Source organism: Molothrus ater, chromosome 2 (assembly GCF_012460135.2).
Source record: "Molothrus ater isolate BHLD 08-10-18 breed brown headed cowbird chromosome 2, BPBGC_Mater_1.1, whole genome shotgun sequence".
Taxonomy (NCBI): Eukaryota; Metazoa; Chordata; class Aves; order Passeriformes; family Icteridae; genus Molothrus; species Molothrus ater.
In genome coordinates, this window is record NC_050479.2 from 5,079,737 (window position 1) to 5,099,577 (window position 19,841).

The following is a 19,841-nucleotide window of genomic DNA, read 5'->3' on the forward strand; positions in this document are numbered from 1 at the left end:
GAGAATGTAACTCAGTGACAACTTCCCTTCCTCTCCATTCCTGAACTACAATGGCTCGCTCACAAATCAGTGGGCAGGAGTCCCAGGGCCAGAAGAGCTGCCTCGTCCTCATGAAGATGGGACGCACAAGGCGATATTGGATGGTGCTTCTACTCCTCATTTCCTCAGGGAAAGCCCCGGGGAGCTCTTTAGGAAGCTGTCGCTGCCTGGAGCGTGGGGACAATGCTGGCTGCCCTCCTCACTTTATCCCGGCGAGCGACCTTCGGTGCCCCTGTCCTGGGGACAAGCGTCTGCCGCGTGTTTGGGCAGAGCGACAGCCACGGCCACCAGCGGCTTGGGGACACGCTGCCCACCTTCCCCAGTGCCGAGGGGTGCCCCGAGCCCTCCGCTCTCCCCATCCCCGGGTGGGGGCGGGCCGGGCCGGGGGCGGCCCCAGCTCCATCTCGGCCCGCCCGCCTTCCGCAGCCAGTCGGGGCGGAGAGGCGGCACTGGAGGGCTCCTCTGCCGGCAGCCGGGCGGGCAGCGGTGCACATGGCATGTCTGATGGCGGCTTTCTCCCTGGGCAGCGCTTTGGTAAGGCGAGCCCTGCCTTCCCTCTGCCAGCGCCGGGCGGGGGGCGAGGTGCGGGGCTGGGGGACGGAGATGGAGCCGGGGCTCCGCGGGCAGCTCCCGAGACGATTCCCGAGGGAAAGGCAGGGTCGGAGGGTACACCCGGGGCTGCGGGGTGCAGGATGGGGACTGAGGGATGCGCAGGGTGAGGGATGCGGGGTGAAGGATGCGGGGTGAAGGATGCGGGGTGAAGGATGCGGGATGAAGGATGCGAGTGTGCGAGCGGCTGGCGGCGCACGGCGGGACTTGACCGCTGGTTACCTCTGTCTGTAGCTAAGGCGGGGGGATTATCGCCGAGCATGCTCCCTGCGCCGCTGCGCCCCGCCGGCTTCCCGGCGGATTTGCGGAGGGACCGTAACCTTTGCATAACACCCGGGGCCGGCGGGGGACGGAGCGGGCAGAGCCCGCGGGACCGTCCTGCCGCTGCCACCGGCCGGGCGCTGCCGTCCCCGCCGGGCTCCGGGAGCGGCCCGGCTCCTCACCGGCTCCACCAAACTACATGGGAAATAGCCCAAAGTGTCCAAAAGCAGCTGAGAGGTGAGCGCGGTGCTGCGGAGCCGCCGGTCCTGCGAGCGCAGGGCTCGGGATGCGGGGCTGGGGCATCGCTGCGGGGTGGCAGCGGAGAGGAGAGAGCGCTGCAGGTGTTGGGGCGTACAGAGGGGGCTCAGGTGTGTCTGTGCCTTGGCTGAGTCTGTGCCTGTCGTAGCCTCGGCATTGCCCAGCTTTTTCCAAGCGAAGGTGAAACCCGGGAGGCGTTTGGACCATCCCGGTTGCTCGGGGGATCCTCACCTGTAGCGGGTGGTCCCTGGAGGAGGAAGGTGTGTGAACAGGCAGTTCGGTCCACACAGTGACTGAAATTGTTTAATGTCCCAGTAACAAAAATCTTTGGCTTCACACTCTCGGGTGATTGAGTAGTCAGAGACAAGGGTCTTGTCCAAAGGATGTTTTTTTTGGAATGGATCTAAACTGGAGAAGCTCTGACTGTCACCTAGATAATCAAGGTGACCTACTCATTCAGAGTTCATTTCTGGATATTCCCTCTGATTGTGTGGAAGTGCCCAGTGGTTCCTCAGAACAAAAGAGATTATGAGTGCCAGAGTCAGCCTTGAAAACATTCAGGGAAGAATATTGTTAACTTGCCTTCCCAACGTTTCTAGGGAAGTTCCCCTGCTTTGATTGTTGAGCTCTAAGATGTTTCACATTACCCTTGTTATGTTCAAATTACATACCATGGCACTGAACTATTTAAGAATTTGACAGTAAGTGTTAGTGGATACCTGACCTCTAAGTAAGTTGAGAGCATGATTAAAATCTCTTTCTTGAGAAAATGTGGTGAGCAGAGCTGATTATTTTCATCCAGAACTTGGGGCTTGTGCGTGAAGAATGTGAAGATGCCAGCTATGGAGTGGTTAAGCAGAAGTTTTTTTTTTTTTTCATCAGTGATTATGTAGGACTTGAGGTTTTTTAAATGTTTTTGTCAGCATTCATGACAAGTGACTGATCTGAGCTGGGCTGCTGTTACAGCAAAGATGGGAAGACCGGGAACCATGAGAGGGAAATGGAAGTGGCACAGGCAAGAGGAGGCAGTGTCACTTCTTAGCTGAATTAGACAAATAGAGGGAAACAATGGCAAGATCTTCAGCTCTGTTTGTGTTCATGCATTAAAAAGTAGTGCAGCACATCTGCTTTCCAGGAGATAACTTTGTATTGTGTCAGCATGGAAAGCTTTGCACATCAGCCATATACAGGAGTCCTTTCCAATACAAATCTACATTAAAAACACTAAATTTCCTAATAGACAACTGTGCAGATGTTTGGCTCTGCTTAAGCCATCCACCAAACAACAGATGACAGTGAACAGCCTTTAAACAGCCTTTAAACTGTTCAAAATTCTGTTTAGCTGAAGAAAATTCATGAATGTTTTTCTCTTGAGCTTACACACATCCTGCTCATATTGGTGCAAGGCAAATGTGGTGGTAAAAGGAATCCAAAAAGATCCAAATTTTGTAGGCATAATAAAAAAAAAAAAAAAAAAAAAAAAAAGAGAAAGATGGGTGGAAGGCCACTGTCATGGCCGAGAGCGGGGGGGGGGGGAAGGAGGTTTAGTCCAAAAAGTGCCAAGTGGAATTGCACAGAGTGCTGTGATAGGCAAAGTGTAGCAAGAAGGATGGCTGTGAGCACAGGACATTGACCTTACAGTGTCAGTGGTGCAAGAACTGGAGCAGGGTTTGTGTGCTCATGTGGCTGATAAGATTTCCATTAGTTATCACTATCAAGCATGGAAAGCACTCAAGGATTTTGGGTGCAAAGCACTGTGCTTTCCTAAAAGACCTCCAGAAAAGAACTTATACTGTCGTCCCAGGTTGCAAAGTCTCCAGAACTATCAGTGCAGGAGAAAATAAAGCATGAAATAGTACATTTGAAAATTCTCAGAAATATAGTTTCACCTTGACAAAAGCATAGGCTGATCTAGAGGAGCGAGAGCTCTTAGATATTTTGAGTGGCTGTCTGTTGAAATGTCGGCACAAATAATTGTTCAGCCAGCTCCCTTCCCCCTTCAGCTCTGTACCAAGCCCTGGAATCAGAGTAACTAGAACCAAATTCCTTGAGTGCATGAGAAACCAAATACAATGGGGACTGAACTTATAAATGTATTAATCTGGTGCAAGATCTGAAAGACAAACTAGTGCTAAAGGAGCTGTATGTGCTGCAAGAGCTCTTTTACCTCTTCTGTCAAGGCTCAGGCAAAAGAACCAACAAAAGATTGCTTTATTTTACTCCTCTTTCACCTTTCAGCACATTACAGCTGGATTTTTGTGCTATTTAAAGAACAATTCTGGTGCAGAAGGTTTTGAAACGTGTTCCTAACAAAAGTCTGTGAACTTTCTCCACTTTCCCTGCAGGGTGGCAGCAGTTCTGGTTGCACCATGGCCGAGCCCAAGTCTGTGTGTGTTTCAGTGGACGAGGTGGTCTCCAATGGCACAGACACCCAGGACATCCACCTCATCAATGGACACTTAAAAAAAGTGGACAATGCTCTGACAGAAGCTCACAGGTTCTCCTACCTGCCCCGCAGGCCAGCTGTGAACATTGAGTTTAAAGAACTGTCCTACTCCATTCAGGAAGGGCCATGGTGGAGAAAGAAAGGTGAGGAAAACAAGGTTTCATCCACAGGAGGCTGTAGAGGCAGCAGTTCATACAACTGCTCGTTTCTGCCTCCCAATTCTTGAGGATCTGAAGTAAATATAGTATTGCTGTGCTGCCAAATATCTGTCCTGTGATCTTGCCTGTCTACAATTTATTGTTGAGGGTGGGTAGAGCATGCAGGAGTTTAAAGATGGGGGTGGGGGAAGTGAGGAGGCTTTGTTTTTTTACTCCTGCAATTGGCTGTTTTGTGAGGTGGTTGTTTTTTCAGTACTCTTTCAGAACAGTGAGTATCTCAGAATTTCACAAGGCATTAGACACCAGGATAAAAACTGTTTTCTTTAAGGGCTGTGTTTGGAAAGAAATGCTGTGAGCTCTAGGTTTCTCTACAGCTTAGATGGGTCTCTCAAAGCTTATAATTTCTGTGATGAAATCACTGGTGCCTGCTGGGACTGAATCCTGGGGTTCAGTCAAGGGCCAGGATGCTTTTTGGTTTGCTGATACACACTGCAGAGAGTTCACACCAAAATTATAGATATTGGACACTTCTCAAAGAAGAGAAGCGTTGGGAGTAAGAAGGGATTATTCAACTCTCTTCTCTAGAGGTTCTTGGTCGATTCCAGTTCTGAAAGGTGATTCTGTCCTTTCTCCTCTGCTTGCCATCAATTCCTTTCATGCCTTCATTGGCTTTGTGTAACCATGTGTTTCCTAGAGAGTTTTCTGTTTTTTAGGGTTTTTTTTTCGTGTGTGTGGCTGGTCCTCTCTGAAAGGAAAACTAGGTCATGCAGTAAATTCCTGCCAGTGAAAAGAAGTACGGCCCAAGAGAAAAATATTGAAATCTTCAGGAGAATTTTGTGTACTAAATGCCATAGTTGCCCTTCCTTGAGGAACTCTCTCCCAGTAATGTAAATTGGCATGGTTGTGTGCTTTAGTTCTTTACAGAGATAAGGCCCTGCCAGTGCAGCCCTCACCTGAGCCATACTTGATACCTGCACTGGCCCTGAAACTACAAATCCACTGGCTTAAAGGTTCCACTTGAAATTGTTTCACCAAGTACTTGGCTGCTGTCTGTAAATTGTATCATTATCACAACACCAAGGCTTCAATAGTCTAAACATGTATGGTATGAAAAGCTCTGGAGCTGTTGCCATGAAAGTGCTACTGTATGCGGACAGGCTGTGCATACAATTATTCATTTGTTGAAAGATCTGCAGATTTCATGCTTTAATGGGTTTTTCAACATCAAAACTGTATGTAGACCCACTGGCCTTCTTTTAATTGCTTGCTAAAATTGCATGGAGCTACATTGTCCATAGGAGAATAGCTTGGTTTGGCAGCAACTTTGGTACATTCAAAATTATTCTTTATCTTATCAGAATGAGCACAAAACACTGACGGTTTTTTGTCCTCCAAGAAATGGAGCAATGCCAAAATGTCTCATTTAAGATTTAAAAGCTTGAGATTTCTAACTGAATCTCCTTCTCGCTGGCCAGAATTGATTGAGGGATTCTATACCCAAAACCTCTGTTAAGATTTTCTGACATGCCTGGGTGACTTGGCTTGAACAAAACAATGTCCTGGCAAAACACCCTGCTGCTGAAAATGACCTGTGGAGGTATTTAGCTCTGGGCTATGGTTATATGACTGTGTCACCACATTTGGGTTTGAAAGAGGAGATTGAACTCTCCTGGCTGGCTGTGTGGAGGGGTTCAGGTGTTCCTCAGCTGCTCTCACACCTCGTGTCACCCCTGGGACCACCAAGGACAGGCTCAGAGTGGCTGAGCTGCTGTCTGCCAGCAGGGCTTGGCTCTCCTCTGCTTGCCAAGGAGCTGACACAGACTTGGGAGGTCTGCACCCAGTGCCAAGTGAGCCAAAGAGTGCTCTCACAGCCAGGGAGCTGAACCACATCGTGTGGCTGAGGCCATTCCCAGCTGGAGACGAGCCCTGACCCTTCTCCTTCCTCATCAGGGAGAGCACAGCTGGAATATTCTATCAGTTTGGGTGCTTTGTATCAGCAGAGATATGAAGCTGGAAAGGGTCTGTCAAAGGGGTAAAAAAATGGTTCAGGGGACCTACAAAGAGCAGCTGAGGAGTCTGGGCTGCTCCTGCCAATAGTGCCAGATGATAAATTACAAGAGCCCATGGGTGGTTCGGGGTGGACACCAGGAAATAAATTCCTGCTGCCAGCTGCAGCACTGGGATGTGTCACCCAGGGACAGTGGGGACACGTGGCTGAGCTGCTGATCTGATCTGGAGCTGGTGGTTGTCTTGCTTTGATGGAAAGCTGGGCCAGGTGACCTCCAAAGGTCTCTTCCTCCAGTGTTTCAGTGAGTTGCTGGTCAGATTATAGAAACCTTCCAGAACCAAACTTTCCTCCCAGCCGTGTTCCCTCCTCCAGGGACTGGCTCAATATATTGGTTTTAAGAGAAAATATTTTCCATTAGAGAAATAGAAAAGTAAGTTGCTTAAATAGTCCCCAATGAAGGTAGGAACCAAACGGTTCAGATTCTCTCATTTATTTTAGTGGTTCTGCAAGTAGAAGATTTTTTTGTGTGTAATTTGGGATATCTCTGTTCAAACCTGGTGGATTTGTAGCTGAGTGCATTACATATAAAACTACTCTGAATACCTTATGCAGGTATAAGGTATTCAGAATAGTTCCAGTGGGAAACTGGGACTTTGCAGTGCCCAGGGGAAAGGCAATATTGTACCTCCAAACATTGTGCTGGAGTTCAGCACTCCTTGTGGATTCCCTGTGCTAAATGTCTCTCTCATTGCTGTAATGTGAAATATTTGAATTCACTTTTTATGAGAAGAGTAGCAGAAAATATGCTGGGGAAAAAAAAGAAAGGAGATGTCTCTCAGTTCACATTGTTCTTGGGTGTTGGTTGTGGTAAGAAGAGATAAGGAATGCTGTTTCAAAAATGTCTTTTAATTAATGGTGTTTCTATTCTTAAATGGAGCTTGAAAAAGAAAATCTACTATTTCTACATCATTCTCTATGACTGTAATGAATTAGTTAAAACCTTTCAAGAGTGTTGGATCACAAAGGCAGAAGTGCAGTTCCCTTGCAAAGACAATTTGTGCCGGCATGTTGGACAGGAATCAGCTGAAGAGCAATTCCCTTCAGTCAAAATGGCATTGCAAAGTAATGTTAAGGTTAGGCTCTAAATGAGCAGGAGGAGGAATAATTAGTAGTGCTGCCATTGTGTTCTGTACTTAGCTTGATTGTTCAGGCAATGCAACTCATGGTATGTCATGTCTTTTACTTTGCATTAAAAGCCCAAAGAAAGGTGAATTTGCATTGCTTGTCAACAACAAAGAAGCTAAATAAGCCATAGTAGACTTCAGATTGGAATTTTTCATTTATTTTTGTCTCAGCCTTAAACTGCTTAATTAAACTATTAAATATCATTTTCTCTTTAAATACAGGGAGGGGCATTTTGATTCTAATGTTTATATGATAATGCTGCTCTCCTTCTGAGGTTTTATCAGACTCATGGCAGAGATTGGTGTGACTCTGGAGCTGATTAATTCCTGCTGTAATTTCCCCTGAGGTCAGTGGGATTAACAGGGAAGGAATATGGCAGGTCAGTCCTTGATCAAAGCTGCTCTATCTGACCCATTCCATTCAGTAGGAGCTGTTGCCAATATGGGAATTTGGGAGAGGTTAAAGAGGTAAAAGTTTCAGAAGGTCTCAGCTGACTTTGGCATTTTCCCCATAAAGCTTTTAGGGAGTTGGCCAACAAGTAGAAACAGCCATTCCTTCAGGTTTGAAGGAAAGGGATTTTTGAGTGACTTGTGAGGTTAAGGATCTTCCAGAACTGAAAATGTGTCCCAGTCTTTGAATCCAGGCTGTGTTCAAGCACGTCCTGGTGGTTTCCTGTGGGTCAGTGAGGTTCATGATTTCAGAAAGCCCCAGGGCTCCTGGAGGAACTGCTGTGAGGTTAAGATGGACTGGCAAAGACAGAAAAAGGGAACTTCAGCATATTTGGTAGAAATAATAGGGCTGCTTAGTCCTAGGATACTTCTGCTTTCTTTTAGGATGAGGGACCCAGCTGCCTTGGAGGGGAAAAGAAAGAGTCCTGTGTTACATCCAGCGTGGATCCTTAAATGTGAAAAGCAAGATCTGCAGAGCTTTGGAACAAAACACGGCCAAAGTTTCACTGCCTTGTCACAAAGCCATTTATCTAAGGGCTGAGGAAGAGATGGAAGTGGGTCTTGGCTCCTGAGCTGTATGTTTAAGCTGCAGTTTGAAATGTAAATCACAAGAACACAGAAATTGGTTTTACCGGTTCACAGAAAAATTACAGACGTGTAGGTTTTCATACTAGGACTCCTGAAAACTGTTTGCAAGAGGATTTGGTAGAAAAGTCAGTGCCTTGGGTTTCTGTCATTTTTCTTAAAAGCACCATGAAATAATCTGAATTGTGGTTTGGGGATGAATTATGTATAGTCCCCTCTAGAAAGGGGGCATGAAAAGTACTTTGGAGCTTTCTGTCTGGGTCAAAGTCATTCAGCTTTACTTGAGAAAGATACATACATTCTGTGTATGCCATGAAAGGACATTTGTTCTATTGTTTCTAGGTGGGTTTGCTATAATACAGGATGGAGATGGAAATGTTCTGCCTATATAATTGAGTGCATCCAGCAAGAAAATAGTAATAAATTTGCTTGCAAAACACCACAACAACTCAGGGATTGCTTTTCTTCTTTTTTTTTTTTTTGTTTTTTTTTTTTTTTTTTCCCTCCCCTCTCACACTTCTCAGTATTCATGGTTAATTAGGCAACGTTTTAGTTGGAAATTTCTCCGTTGTTATTTTTAGGGCTGTAATGAGTCACTTGTGCTGCGTTCGAGCTCTGCTAGGATTTGGTCTGGAGTAACCTCTGAGGGAGCTGGCTCCGGCCGGGCACAGTGCACCCGGGGATTTTCACTGCAGAAATTCGTGCTCAGCAGAAAACGCCCCAGTTCTTGTTATTTTGGGTTTGTTCTGACGGCTCCAACCCCGTGGAAGCAAAGCGGAGCGGTGCTGGTGCTGTCCAGGTTGTTGTTCCGCAGCTTTGAGCGGTAGGAGGGGAATGAAGCGCTCGGACGGCTCCGAGGTGTCCGAGGGGGAGCACGGAGCCCTTGGCAGGTTGGTTGGTATTCATGGAAGGCCAGGAGTGGCCGTCACAGCCCGAGACAGTGTCATCAGAACAGCGCGATCCCTGCCTCCGAGCGCCGCGTGTGATGTTAATGCCGTTCTCTGCATAAGATGGAAACTTCACCGCTGTCAAACCATCAGCAGAGATTTAAACAGCCTGGGCTTTGCCGATTTGCTTCGGTGCCGTCTTAGGAATTAGCTCTGGTACACACACTCGGACAGACCCCTTTCTTTTTATTTAGCTGGGCTCTTTATTTATTTAATTTTTTTGCAGCGTCCTCTCTATGACTTCACCGCAAAGATCTCCCACACCCCCCTCTCTCTCCCATCCCCTCCGGAGATACCCAAACGAAACGCAGGAGAGGAGGGGGGCCGGCAGGGGAGGATTTGGCCTGGATGATGTGCTAATCCGTGCCGGGGGAGTCGGAAAAAGCCGGCCGGCGCTGCTGGGGCAGGTGCAGTGCGGTGGAGGTGCCGCATGCCCGCCCGGCGCGGTTACTGCCGGGCAATGCACTGCAGTAACCCGGGATGCGCTGCCGGCTGCTCCGCCGCTGTTGCTAAGACGGGAAGGAGGCAGGGAGAGATGCAGAACGGGAGCGAGCAAAAACCCACTTTCCGAGAGAGATTTTTGTCTTTCTTTCTTTCTTTCTTTCTTTCTTTCTTTCTTTCTTTCTTTCTTTCTTTCTTTCTTTCTTTCTTTCTTTCTTTCTTTCTTTCTTTCTTTCTTTCTTTCTTTCTTTCTTTCTTTCTTTCTTTCTTTCTCTCTTTCTCTCTTTCTCTCTTTCTCTCTTTCTCTCTTTCTCTCTTTCTCTCTTTCTCTCTTTCTCTCTTTCTCTCTTTCTCTCTTTCTCTCTTTCTCTCTTTCTCTCTTTCTCTCTTTCTCTCTTTCTCTCTTTCTCTCTTTCTCTCTCTAATTCTTTCTTTCTTTCTTTCTCTCTTTCTTCCTCCTTTCCTCCCTGTCTTTCTCTTTCCTTCTTTCCTTCTTTCTGCCACTTCCTCTCCTCTCCTCTCCTCTCCTCTCCTCTCCTCTCCTCTCCTCTCCTCTCCTCTCCTCTCCTCTCCTCTCCTCTCCTCTCCTCTCCTCTCCTCTCCTCTCCTCTCCTCTCCTCTCCTCTCCTCTCCTCTCCTCTCCTCTCCTCTCCTCTCCTCTCCTCTCCTCTCCTCTCCTCTCCTCTCCTCTCCTCTCCTCTCCTCTCCTCTCCTCTCCTCTCCTCTCCTCTCCTCTCCTCTCCTCTCCTCTCCTCTCCTCTCCTCTCCTCTCCTCTCCCTTCCCTTCCCTTCCCTTCCCTTCCCTTCCCTTCCCTTCCCTTCCCTTCCCTTCCCTTCCCTTCCCTTCCCTTCCCTTCCCTTCCCTTCCCTTCCCTTCCCTTCCCTTCCCCTTCCCTGAAATTTCCTTCCTTTTTTTCCTTCCTTTTCCCCCCCTCATCTCTCTCTGCCAGATGGGTTGTATTGTTCTCCACCATTTTTTTGCCTGCTTTGTCTGAGAGTTGTTTTCATCTCTTGTGCAAATCAAGATCCATATGTTAGGAAGAATAAACAAGTTAGGCCGGTTGAAACCAACTGCAATACTGGTAAAAGGCTCATTTTAGGCAAATATTGTGTAAATTCTTTTTCAGTGGCCCAAAGTGTTGGCAAAATTAATTAAAATTAGGCATGATTTTGTAGCAGAGGGTTTCTAAGCACATGTTTTAACCTTGATAAAATCTGTGTAGTTTTTGTTTTAACACTTAAACTGTGTCAAGACGGTAAAAATACATTGAGTAGCTGCTGTTACTGGGATAGTTCACAGTGTTGTATTAAGTGATAAATAACTCTTCCCAGTGTCCTTTTGCATGTGTTCTGTAAAATAGAGGTTATTGGGAACAAATCTTGGTCAGCCCCTTTGTCTGATCCTTCTACTGTTTCCCAGCTGAGTATGCTCTTACTTCAGCATTACTTGTTTTCCTTCAAGCAGAATCCATTGTTATTGTGGCTTTGTTTTTGTTGGGGTTTGGGTTTTTTTGTTTGTTTAGAGTTTTTTGGACCTGGAGCTTTTATAGAAATGTGCCTTGAGTTTGACTCAGTGCTTTTTGGTCACTGAGTCTTAAAGCAGAACATCTTCTTTCTCTCTGTTGTATTGTTTGTTAAACCTAAACATTACAATGACCTCATTATTTTTCATTCTAGCTAATGTTTTGATAGAATAAACTTTATTAACTGCTGCTGTGAAAACTTGTGGCTGAGGAAGGAGGCTTTAGAGAGTTACCAATTAAAGCATTCTGGAATTCATATGCCAGAAGTGGTCACAGTGAGCTGTTTGGTGTCTGAGCTCTGATCTTTGCTGTTTCCATCTCTCACAAAAAGTGTTGGGGGCTGGCTGTAACTCACCCTGACACCCTTTACTACAACTTGCTGTGTTCTGAGTGGGGTTTGATGAAATGATTTATCCTCTGCCCATTGGTGGTCATGCCCTGCTCGAGGCGTTGAGGAGGTAGAGGCAACAAGCACCAGCATCTGGGTGTACTTTTGTCACATTTCAAAGTAGACTTTGGTTTCTGTGGTCTGCAGATCCATCTGAAGGCTGAGGAAAGATGAAGCAAGAGGCATTTTGCAATTGGAGACCTCAGACATCACATGGTTCATCAGGGTTTTCCACAACCTCACTGAAAGGAAAGAGAAATCACAAGAGCAGACAAAAGCAGAAGCTGACTTGAGTAAAAATGCTGGTGAAGTTCAGTTTTTGTTGTGCACTTTGATGCCATTTTGGAAAGTGCCTTCTGGAAGTCCTTGGGGTCTGAGCTTACCAACTCTTTAGGGCAGATTTTTGTTCTATGGGGATTTAATATCTCAGAGTTCAGCTTTGTATCCTCTGAGAAATTATTATTATTATTTGTTTCTCACAATGTAGCATTTTTCATGTAGGTAAACTGTGGGGACAGTCAGAGCATGACACTACTCAGAATGTGGCAGGCCCTCACTCAACTCAGCTGCTTTATAATTCACATCTGCACCCTTTAAACTTTGGAGGGATAACTTTGTCTTCTATGAGAAAACAGTGCTTGGTGTTATTATTAAAATAACAAGTCAAGACTTACAAGAAACAACATGCAAGGAGATCCCCAGCAAAATTTACATGATTAGCACGTGGGAACGAACTGATTTGGATTCATAATTAAAGCATTGCAAACTGAAAGGTGGGTGTTCATTCTCAAAATGAAAGCCCTTGAGGCAAAACCTAAATCAGCCAGTGATGCTTTAACCCCAGAACCTCTGTGACTTGCACCTGGAGAGGTGCAGAAGGACATGTGTCTTACATAAGACTGACTTTTTGTCAAAAAGAAATTGGGAGTTTGTGTCACTGTGCCCATAGTTCCTTCCTTTGCTGCAGGCATCTGAGAGAACTGACCACCTACTTTCTTGTGGGATTGATTTATTTAAGAGCTTTAATAAAATACCTTGTTCAAACATGACATCCAGGTCAGATGACAAAATGCCCCCCCTTTTTTTTTTAAGTATTCCTTCTAAAGGAAATCACATGCAATTAATATTGCCAAATCTTGTATCAGGAATTTCTGCACAAGGCCTTTTATCTCTTATCAAAACCCTTGGGACAGCAAGAAGCTGAGGTGCTGGTGGTTCAGATTGCCTGCCCACTGTGCCAGCTTTGGACTCAGAAATTTTTGGTTAGCACCACTGGTACAGAAGGACAACAAATTCACTCTTACTTACCATGTGGAAAATTTAGTTTTCTTCTGTGAAAGTAGTTTACATTCAGAACTTTAGTGCCTAGGACCGGCAGAATGTTCCTTATTAAGGCCAGGAGCAATCTTTAACAGACATCATCTTCTTAATATCAAAGTCTATTAGGAAATGGAAAAACTGAGGGTCTCCAAATTGTCCAGATGTAGTCACTTTTTCACCAACTTCATGAGAAGAACACATAATACACCATGTATGGAAGAATTACTGCCCTTTTCAACCAATTCTTTAAGTTGTGCATCCCCAGGTATGATGGAGAAGGGTAACAGCACAGACAGAGGAGGCCAAACAGTTTTGGCTGTTTTCAGTAACTCTCTGAAGCTCAGTAACTCCCTACAGGTAACTGCAAGGAGGCCTGCTGAAATATCCCATTAATGGTTATTTTGAAAGCTGCTCCCTTGTGAATTCTGTGCTTTGGTGCAGATGTTTGAGTTTAATTTGGGCTATGGATACTTTGTCACCTGGAAAAGAAGATTTCAGAGAGAATATTTGATCTGAATGTGAGTGGTGGCATAAAATACAGCAGTACCAGTGCTGTGTAAGTGTCTCTGGAAGGAGGACAAAGCAAAGACAGACAGAGTTCTGTCTAGGAAATGGAAATGGTGTGGCTGGAGACGTGTGCTGCAATGTGGCTCCAGTCACCCTGCAGGTCCTCACTGGGCCTTCTTGTCACTGCTGAGCTTCTGTTCCCATTTGCAGCTCATTTAGGCTCTGCTGATTTGTGGGGGGGAACAGATGCACTCTGCAGACTTAATTTTCTTCAGAAGGTACAGGGATAAATCCATCCAGATTCTTACCAGGCAGAACTACATGGAATTACACGATAGCCGTAGAGATAACCGCTTGTTTGTTCAGGGTTTTTTTTTTTTTTTGGTTATGTATCTGTTCCAAATAAAAATAAATGGCAGAGACCTTGGCTTTACAAGCTAATTTACCATCTGCCTCTCATCTAGTATGTACAGCCTGCATCTTTTGTGTAAGAATCATATTTCTTCCGGCTTCACGTGTTTAGAGTAATGACAAATGTTGTTTATAATTGCAGAGCATCTGCTACAAAAGAGAGGAGAAGATTGAATATGCAGTGGTCAGGTTCCTGGGTAAATGAGAATGGACCTGTGCTCTGTCTCCTGCTGAGCTTTAGAGGGTAGGCTTTTATGCCAGACAGAAGAAAGGAGTTTCAAATGAAGCCATGCACCTGGTTAATATGAAATTTAAAGGAAAAAACCACCACAAACTGAAGCTTTTAATATTCTTGTTAAGCAATGGAGCTAAATTCTGCCCTGTTGCATCTGTTTTGTGCTTTTGAAGCAGTCAAGTGAATGGGGCTGCACCAGCAGAGCCTGGCCAGTATAATTTTTTTTTAGTCATGATGCAGTTATTACCTCAAGTGCTTTGAAAATTAAGCACTCTAATAACACCAGCATGGCAGGGCTGGAATGGGTAAATGAGTACCCAATTAAAAGAAAGGGGATTGGAGCTAAATATTTGCTATTAGAGGAAGAGCATTTTCTTTTTCTGGGTCAAAAAGCCACAAACTGCAGCCAGCTTATTGCATATGAATATCAAGGGCTGATGTCTAAAATTCTATTTGAGGCTTATAAAGCTGAAGCCTGTGGCTGGCTGGCTGGGATGGAGTTCCATTTCCTTCTCCACTTGCAGAGGTGAAGCTCTGATGCTGCCACCAGAGAAATGTGAGCCAGAAAGCCAAGGACAGTGCAGGGGGGCACATCTGTGCACAGCTGGCAGTGAAAAGTTACTCCCATGGGTTTTAATTTTGACCCTGAGTCTTGCAGAATTTCTTGAAGAAGAATTTTCCCCAGAGAAACAAATTGACAGTACATAAATACAAAGATGAACGATGGGAGAGCTTTTGGAAAGGGAAGAAGCTGGGTCAGTCTGTTTTGTAACCAGAACTGCTGAGTTCTTCACAAGGAGTGTCCAATGATAATGACAGTAATTATCAGTAATAAAAATGAGACTCTTAGGAGCAGCTGGAGCTGGTGGGGCTTTGAGGCATGAGGAGATTCCTCCTGCCCTGGTGGGTGGCAGCCTTGGTTCTGGAATTGCAAGTCCAGCTGGTGGTGAGGCAGGGCACCCAGGCAGCTGGATGGACCAGCAGGAGGACAGAGGGCTTCTCCAGCACCCTCCTAAACTCAGATGACACCTGGGCAAAGCTGAGCAGCCCCAGAGCCTCCCTGGCATCCCTCCTCTCTGGCTGGTTGTGGGTTGCACACACAAACACATACGGAAGATCTCTCCACCAGTGGGTTTTGGACATGTTGTCCATCCCATCAGTCCCTCAGACTTTGGTCTCCTTCAGTTTTTGGACCTCCAATAACCCCTCAGATTTGCAATCTCTTGCTTCAGCAGCTGGTGTGGAAAAATTTCTGCTGCTGACCACTGGGTCCATGGTGATGTCTCCTGCACATGAGCTCACAGAGGTGAGGGCATTCCTATCACAGAGACTTTTGCACCCAACAAAAGGGGAGGAATGATGAGGAGAACTCCATCTCATCAAAAGACAAATTAATTACTTTATTATACTGCATTATTCTATATTATATTACACTGTATTACATTACATCTAAACTGAATCTCCCAAGCACTCAACTGCACAGAATCTCGTGGCTGTCAGCCCCACACACACCTGGATTCAATTGGTCAGTGAATCAAAACACACACACCAGAATCCAATTATCAGTTCTCTTCAGGTAAACAATCTTCCATGGTGCATTCCACTTGTGAACAACGCAGGAGCAGTAAATGGGATAAGAATTGTTTTTCCTTTCTCTGCGGTTCAGAGAATGTGAATCTCAGAAATATTCTTGGGATGAATTGTGCCTTGCTTTTCTCTGTGAAGAGAAATGTGGTGACACATTCCCCAGAGGAGTTTGGGAGCAGTGTTTAGCAGGAGTGCAGGCTGGACTGCAGGGATGAGGAGCTCTGCCAGGCAGGGGTAGCTGCCTCCTGACATGCCCCTGGCCCCTCTAATCCTCATTTCCATCTGCTTTCTCAGGCCTGCTCCTCCTCAGCCCCTGATCCATCCCTTTCCCTGCCTTTGCCAAGTCCCCTGAGTGTGCTGTGGTGGATGTTTGTCTGTCTGTAATTCCCATGGCCACCCCATGGCTGGTTTCACACCACCCCAAACTCCTGTTCCCCCTGCATGCCATGGTAAAGTTCAGCATTCCACTGAGACAATTTCCTTGGGGACACATCTTGGTGGGATTTCCTCCAGGAACAGCAGCCCTGTCCTTTCCATTTTAGCCTCTTCAGAGTGCCCAGTTTAGGGGGCTCTGTCCTCTGAGCCTCAACTCAGTCTCTGTGCCCACTCTGCCTGGCCTTTTATCACATAACTGAGCAAAGACCATTGTTAGACCTTCTCAGCTGATTTGATTTTTCTAAGCTTTGAATTTAAAAATAAATGAAATAATATGGCTGGCCAGTCTTTTGTTTCAGCCCATGGAAAGTTTCCCTGTGGTGTAAATCATCACTGAAGTGCAACTCACATTGGGCACATTTTTACCCCTCTCCTGTGAAAGTTTCAGGGGAGTTGTGAGTGACTGCAAATAGGAAATGGAGCTGCTGCACTTGTGATTAGAATAAATCAGCTCCTGCTGTCTTACAGGCTGAGTTATGACAATATGTGTGAGCTGCTCTATCACAAACAGTCAGAGAAGCTTGACAGACAGCCCTGAAGGAGGATTTGATATTTGATTTATTGCCTGGGAGAATGATGATGTAAACCTGAAGGAAAATGCATTAAACCTGAAGGAGAAATGCATAACCTGAAGGAGAAATTCATAACCTGAAGGAGAAATGCATTAAACCTGAAGGAGAAATGCATAACCTGAAGGAGAAATGCATTAAACCTGAAGGAGAAATGCATAACCTGAAGTATTCACCAGTGAATTACCTGTGAACCCTGGGGTCACTGTCAGACTTGGTGTTCATGGAGGATGATTGTGCCTTTTGCAGTGGTCTGACATCTGAGGACACCAAAAGAAAGATGAAATTTCTGAATATACATGATAGTACTTAATAGATTTACTCTTTAGTCTCCCAGCAGAAATATGGGCATCAGTCTCCTGAATCCCATACATCCTATTCACATTATAAAATCAACCAAACAAATAAAAATAAAGCAGGCCTTCCCATATAGGGCATGGCTGTGACATTTTAGCACTCATCTTCTGATTCTTATTGACAGGCAGTAAAAATAAGCTCCTCCAGCAAACTGAATTGGGACAAAAGGGTGGCACACGTTTTACAGTAAATAAAAATAACTTCAAAGCCAACCTACAATTCTTGGATGCTCAAACTGTGCTGCTCTAAAAGTACAGGCCCAAAGGAATGCTGGAATCACTGCAATGACACACTGGACAGAGTTTAGCCAAGGAACAGGTATCAGCATTCTGCCAGGGCTGTTGTCTTATGATAGAACATTTTGGACCGAATTAACAGAAATTAATAAAGTCTGATGAAGGAAGGGTATGGCCTAATACCCAGAAGGAACTTTTCCACTTATTTGTATGTTTCACTGCTAAAGCAACAATCTAAAGATTACAGAAGCCAATGAAATTAATTCTAAATATCAGTGTTGAATGTCACCAACATTCAAGGCATGTTTATGTAGTGGTGAAATGTGTCAGCAGACACCATCCCATACAGACATGTCTGAAAACATCAGAGGGCCTCCTTTCAGAGCACTAAAAGTAATATATCACAAATGTATTGTATGTGCATTGTCTTTCTAGATATAAATATGTTCACTACATGTGCATTTAATTTACCTATAGATACCTGTAAAAATGAGTGAGTATATATATAAACACAGGCCATATCTATTTCTATCTATATCTATATCTATATATATATATAGATATATATAGGTTATATATAGATATTTATAGGTTACCTGTTCTCATATTTAAATGTATGTATGCACCTACACTCAGGTGTATTTATTTATGTACTAAAACTGGCTGCATATCACTGCAACAAACACTTTGAAGATAACATTTTAATCGAGGTGTATATTCCTCCTCCTCCTTTGTAGTGACAAGATGATGTAATTATGGAAAAGCAGCAGCAACCTGATTTTTTTTTTTTTTAATGAAAAGCAAGAAAGTAGCAGTTGCTTAAAAGTGGTTCAGGTCTGTTGCTACTGGATTAACAGCATAACAGGCTAAAATAGCAGGAAAAATGAATGTAAAATGGAAGCTGTTTTATCTGAGTGTAAGTGGTGAAAGGAATGGCATGAAGAAATGGCAGCATTTTGCAGATGCTTTTCAATAGGGACTTATTACATTACATAAGTTGAGTAATTTTCTGCTCCCAGTAATTTCTCTGGTAATCAGATTGTTTGTGGTTTGTTCTTGTTTCCTTTAGAAGTTGTAAAGGAATTGGTTGGATCTCTCATGTGTAGCAGTGGTGGGTCCAATTCAGACCTGTTTGGGTTATTTTGCCTGCTTATAGCTGCAAACAGCATCATTGTCTGAATTTCCTCATTAGCTGAGGAAATCTTTGGAGCTTGCTTTCCTGCTGGGTGTAAAGGAGAGTATGTTTATGTGCCAGATAAATGGCTGCTACTTCTGCTTGTTTCAACAGTGGTTTGCTGGTGAAAACTGGGGGGAGTTGTGTATCTTGTATTTCAGAAGGAAAATAACGAGGTTTTAAGTAGAATAATGTGTTTTGATTTGCAAGAGCCACCAAGAGAGTGGTGCAGAGAACAGGGAAATGGTGGAGATGTTCTTCTGGCTGATTTTCCTGGGGACTGGAAGCATTCCTTAACTGCACCAGGAAGGCCAATAACAGCACTGCAGATGCTCAGCTGGAAGCTATGGGATCTTCCCAGGAAGAGCTCTGTGCACATGCTGGGTGTCCACATTCCCCTGTGGCTGCTTCTGCCTTCCCTGAACACCTCTGTTGGGAGAAAGGGAATGGGCTGGGGAGGGAATTGTCTGTTTGTGGTCAGCCTGGGGAGGATCCACCCTGTGTACCCCTGGCACATCTCAGAGCTGTGAGCAGGAGTGCTCTGTGGTCGCTTCATCACTGCACAGAGCAGAGTGGGATGGGGGTGACAAGGGTGAGCAGAGTGGGATAGGGGTGACAAGAGCTGTAATGGCATTTTTGCTGGCCACACTGGCACTCCCACACCTCGGGATTGGTGTGAATTGCCCATTCAGAGGTTGGTCCCACCTGTCCCTGCTCCAGCTCCCCCATCCACAGTTGCAGCCATTCTGTGCAAGTGCTGACCCTAAAACCACAGAGGTGGCTCCAAATGCTCCCAGGGTGTTTACAGCTGTACACAAGGAAAGGAGATTGGGGATATAGTCAAGATTAACCTCTCCTTTTGTATTGCAGTATCATTATCTAATGAGATCAGGAGCAAAGCCCAGCAGCTTAGTCAGTATTAGAGCGTAGGCACCCATTTCGGGAGGGAGCCTTTGAGAAGAGCAATCCTGAGCCATCCTCCTACACCATTTTCTTTGCAGCTCTGCAAGATGGAAAAAGTGACAGCTGTAAACCTCCCCAAAGGCAGTTAGTTGCATGTTCTCCTCATGTGCATTGCCTCCAGACACTTCTGCCCCCTGCACCATCAGGGGTGATCTCCAGGGTGACCCCAGCCCCTGCTGTCCCTGCTCTGCTGGGACAGAAACAGAACAGCTCTGTTGGAATTCATGGGGACAAGGTCTGGTTTTGAGCCATCCATGCTATTTCCACCAGACCAGGTCTCATTTTTGGGGTTTATGTACTTTGGGACTCATGCCCTGTTCTCTGCCCTTGATTCTGCATCATTTCTGAAAGTACTTTCTGGTTTAGGTTCAGCAAACACCCCTCCACCAGAGCATGCCTTATGCAGTTTCCCCAAAAATTATTTTAACATAACAGATGATGGGATTTTTGTGGGCAAAGCCAAATTTTAATTTTTATTCTGTTTTGAATAAACCACTCTCTGTAACCTTTGCCTTACTGACATATGAGTGTGGTGTTTGTGAGGTCCCCAGGACGAGGTGGGAGATGGAAATTTGACTCCATGTTCTCAGAAGGCTGATATCATTATATATTATATTATATTATATTATATTATATTATATTATATTATATTATATTATATTATATTATATTATATTATATTATATTATATTATATTATATTATATTATATTATATTATATTATGCTATACTAAAACTATACTAAAGAAA

At 45.0% G+C, this 19,841-nt stretch overlaps 1 protein-coding gene across 3 annotated transcripts in view; it reads left to right on the forward strand.

Moving 5' to 3' along the window:
* Positions 1–519: 519 nt before the first annotated feature.
* The window catches only part of ABCG1 (ATP binding cassette subfamily G member 1), a 59,670-nt gene continuing 40,348 nt past the window's right edge, over positions 520–19,841 (forward strand). For 2 of the 3 annotated variants that reach the window (XM_036381817.2, XM_036381788.2), the window contains exons 1-2: positions 520–573; positions 3,513–3,756. In XM_036381817.2, coding sequence (XP_036237710.1) covers positions 532–573; positions 3,513–3,756 — 286 coding nt within the window. In that variant the 5' untranslated portion in view covers positions 520–531. Of the gene's footprint in view, positions 574–1,006; positions 1,147–3,512; positions 3,757–19,841 lie in introns of those variants that run through there. The other variant, XM_036381806.2, reaches the window with a different exon arrangement.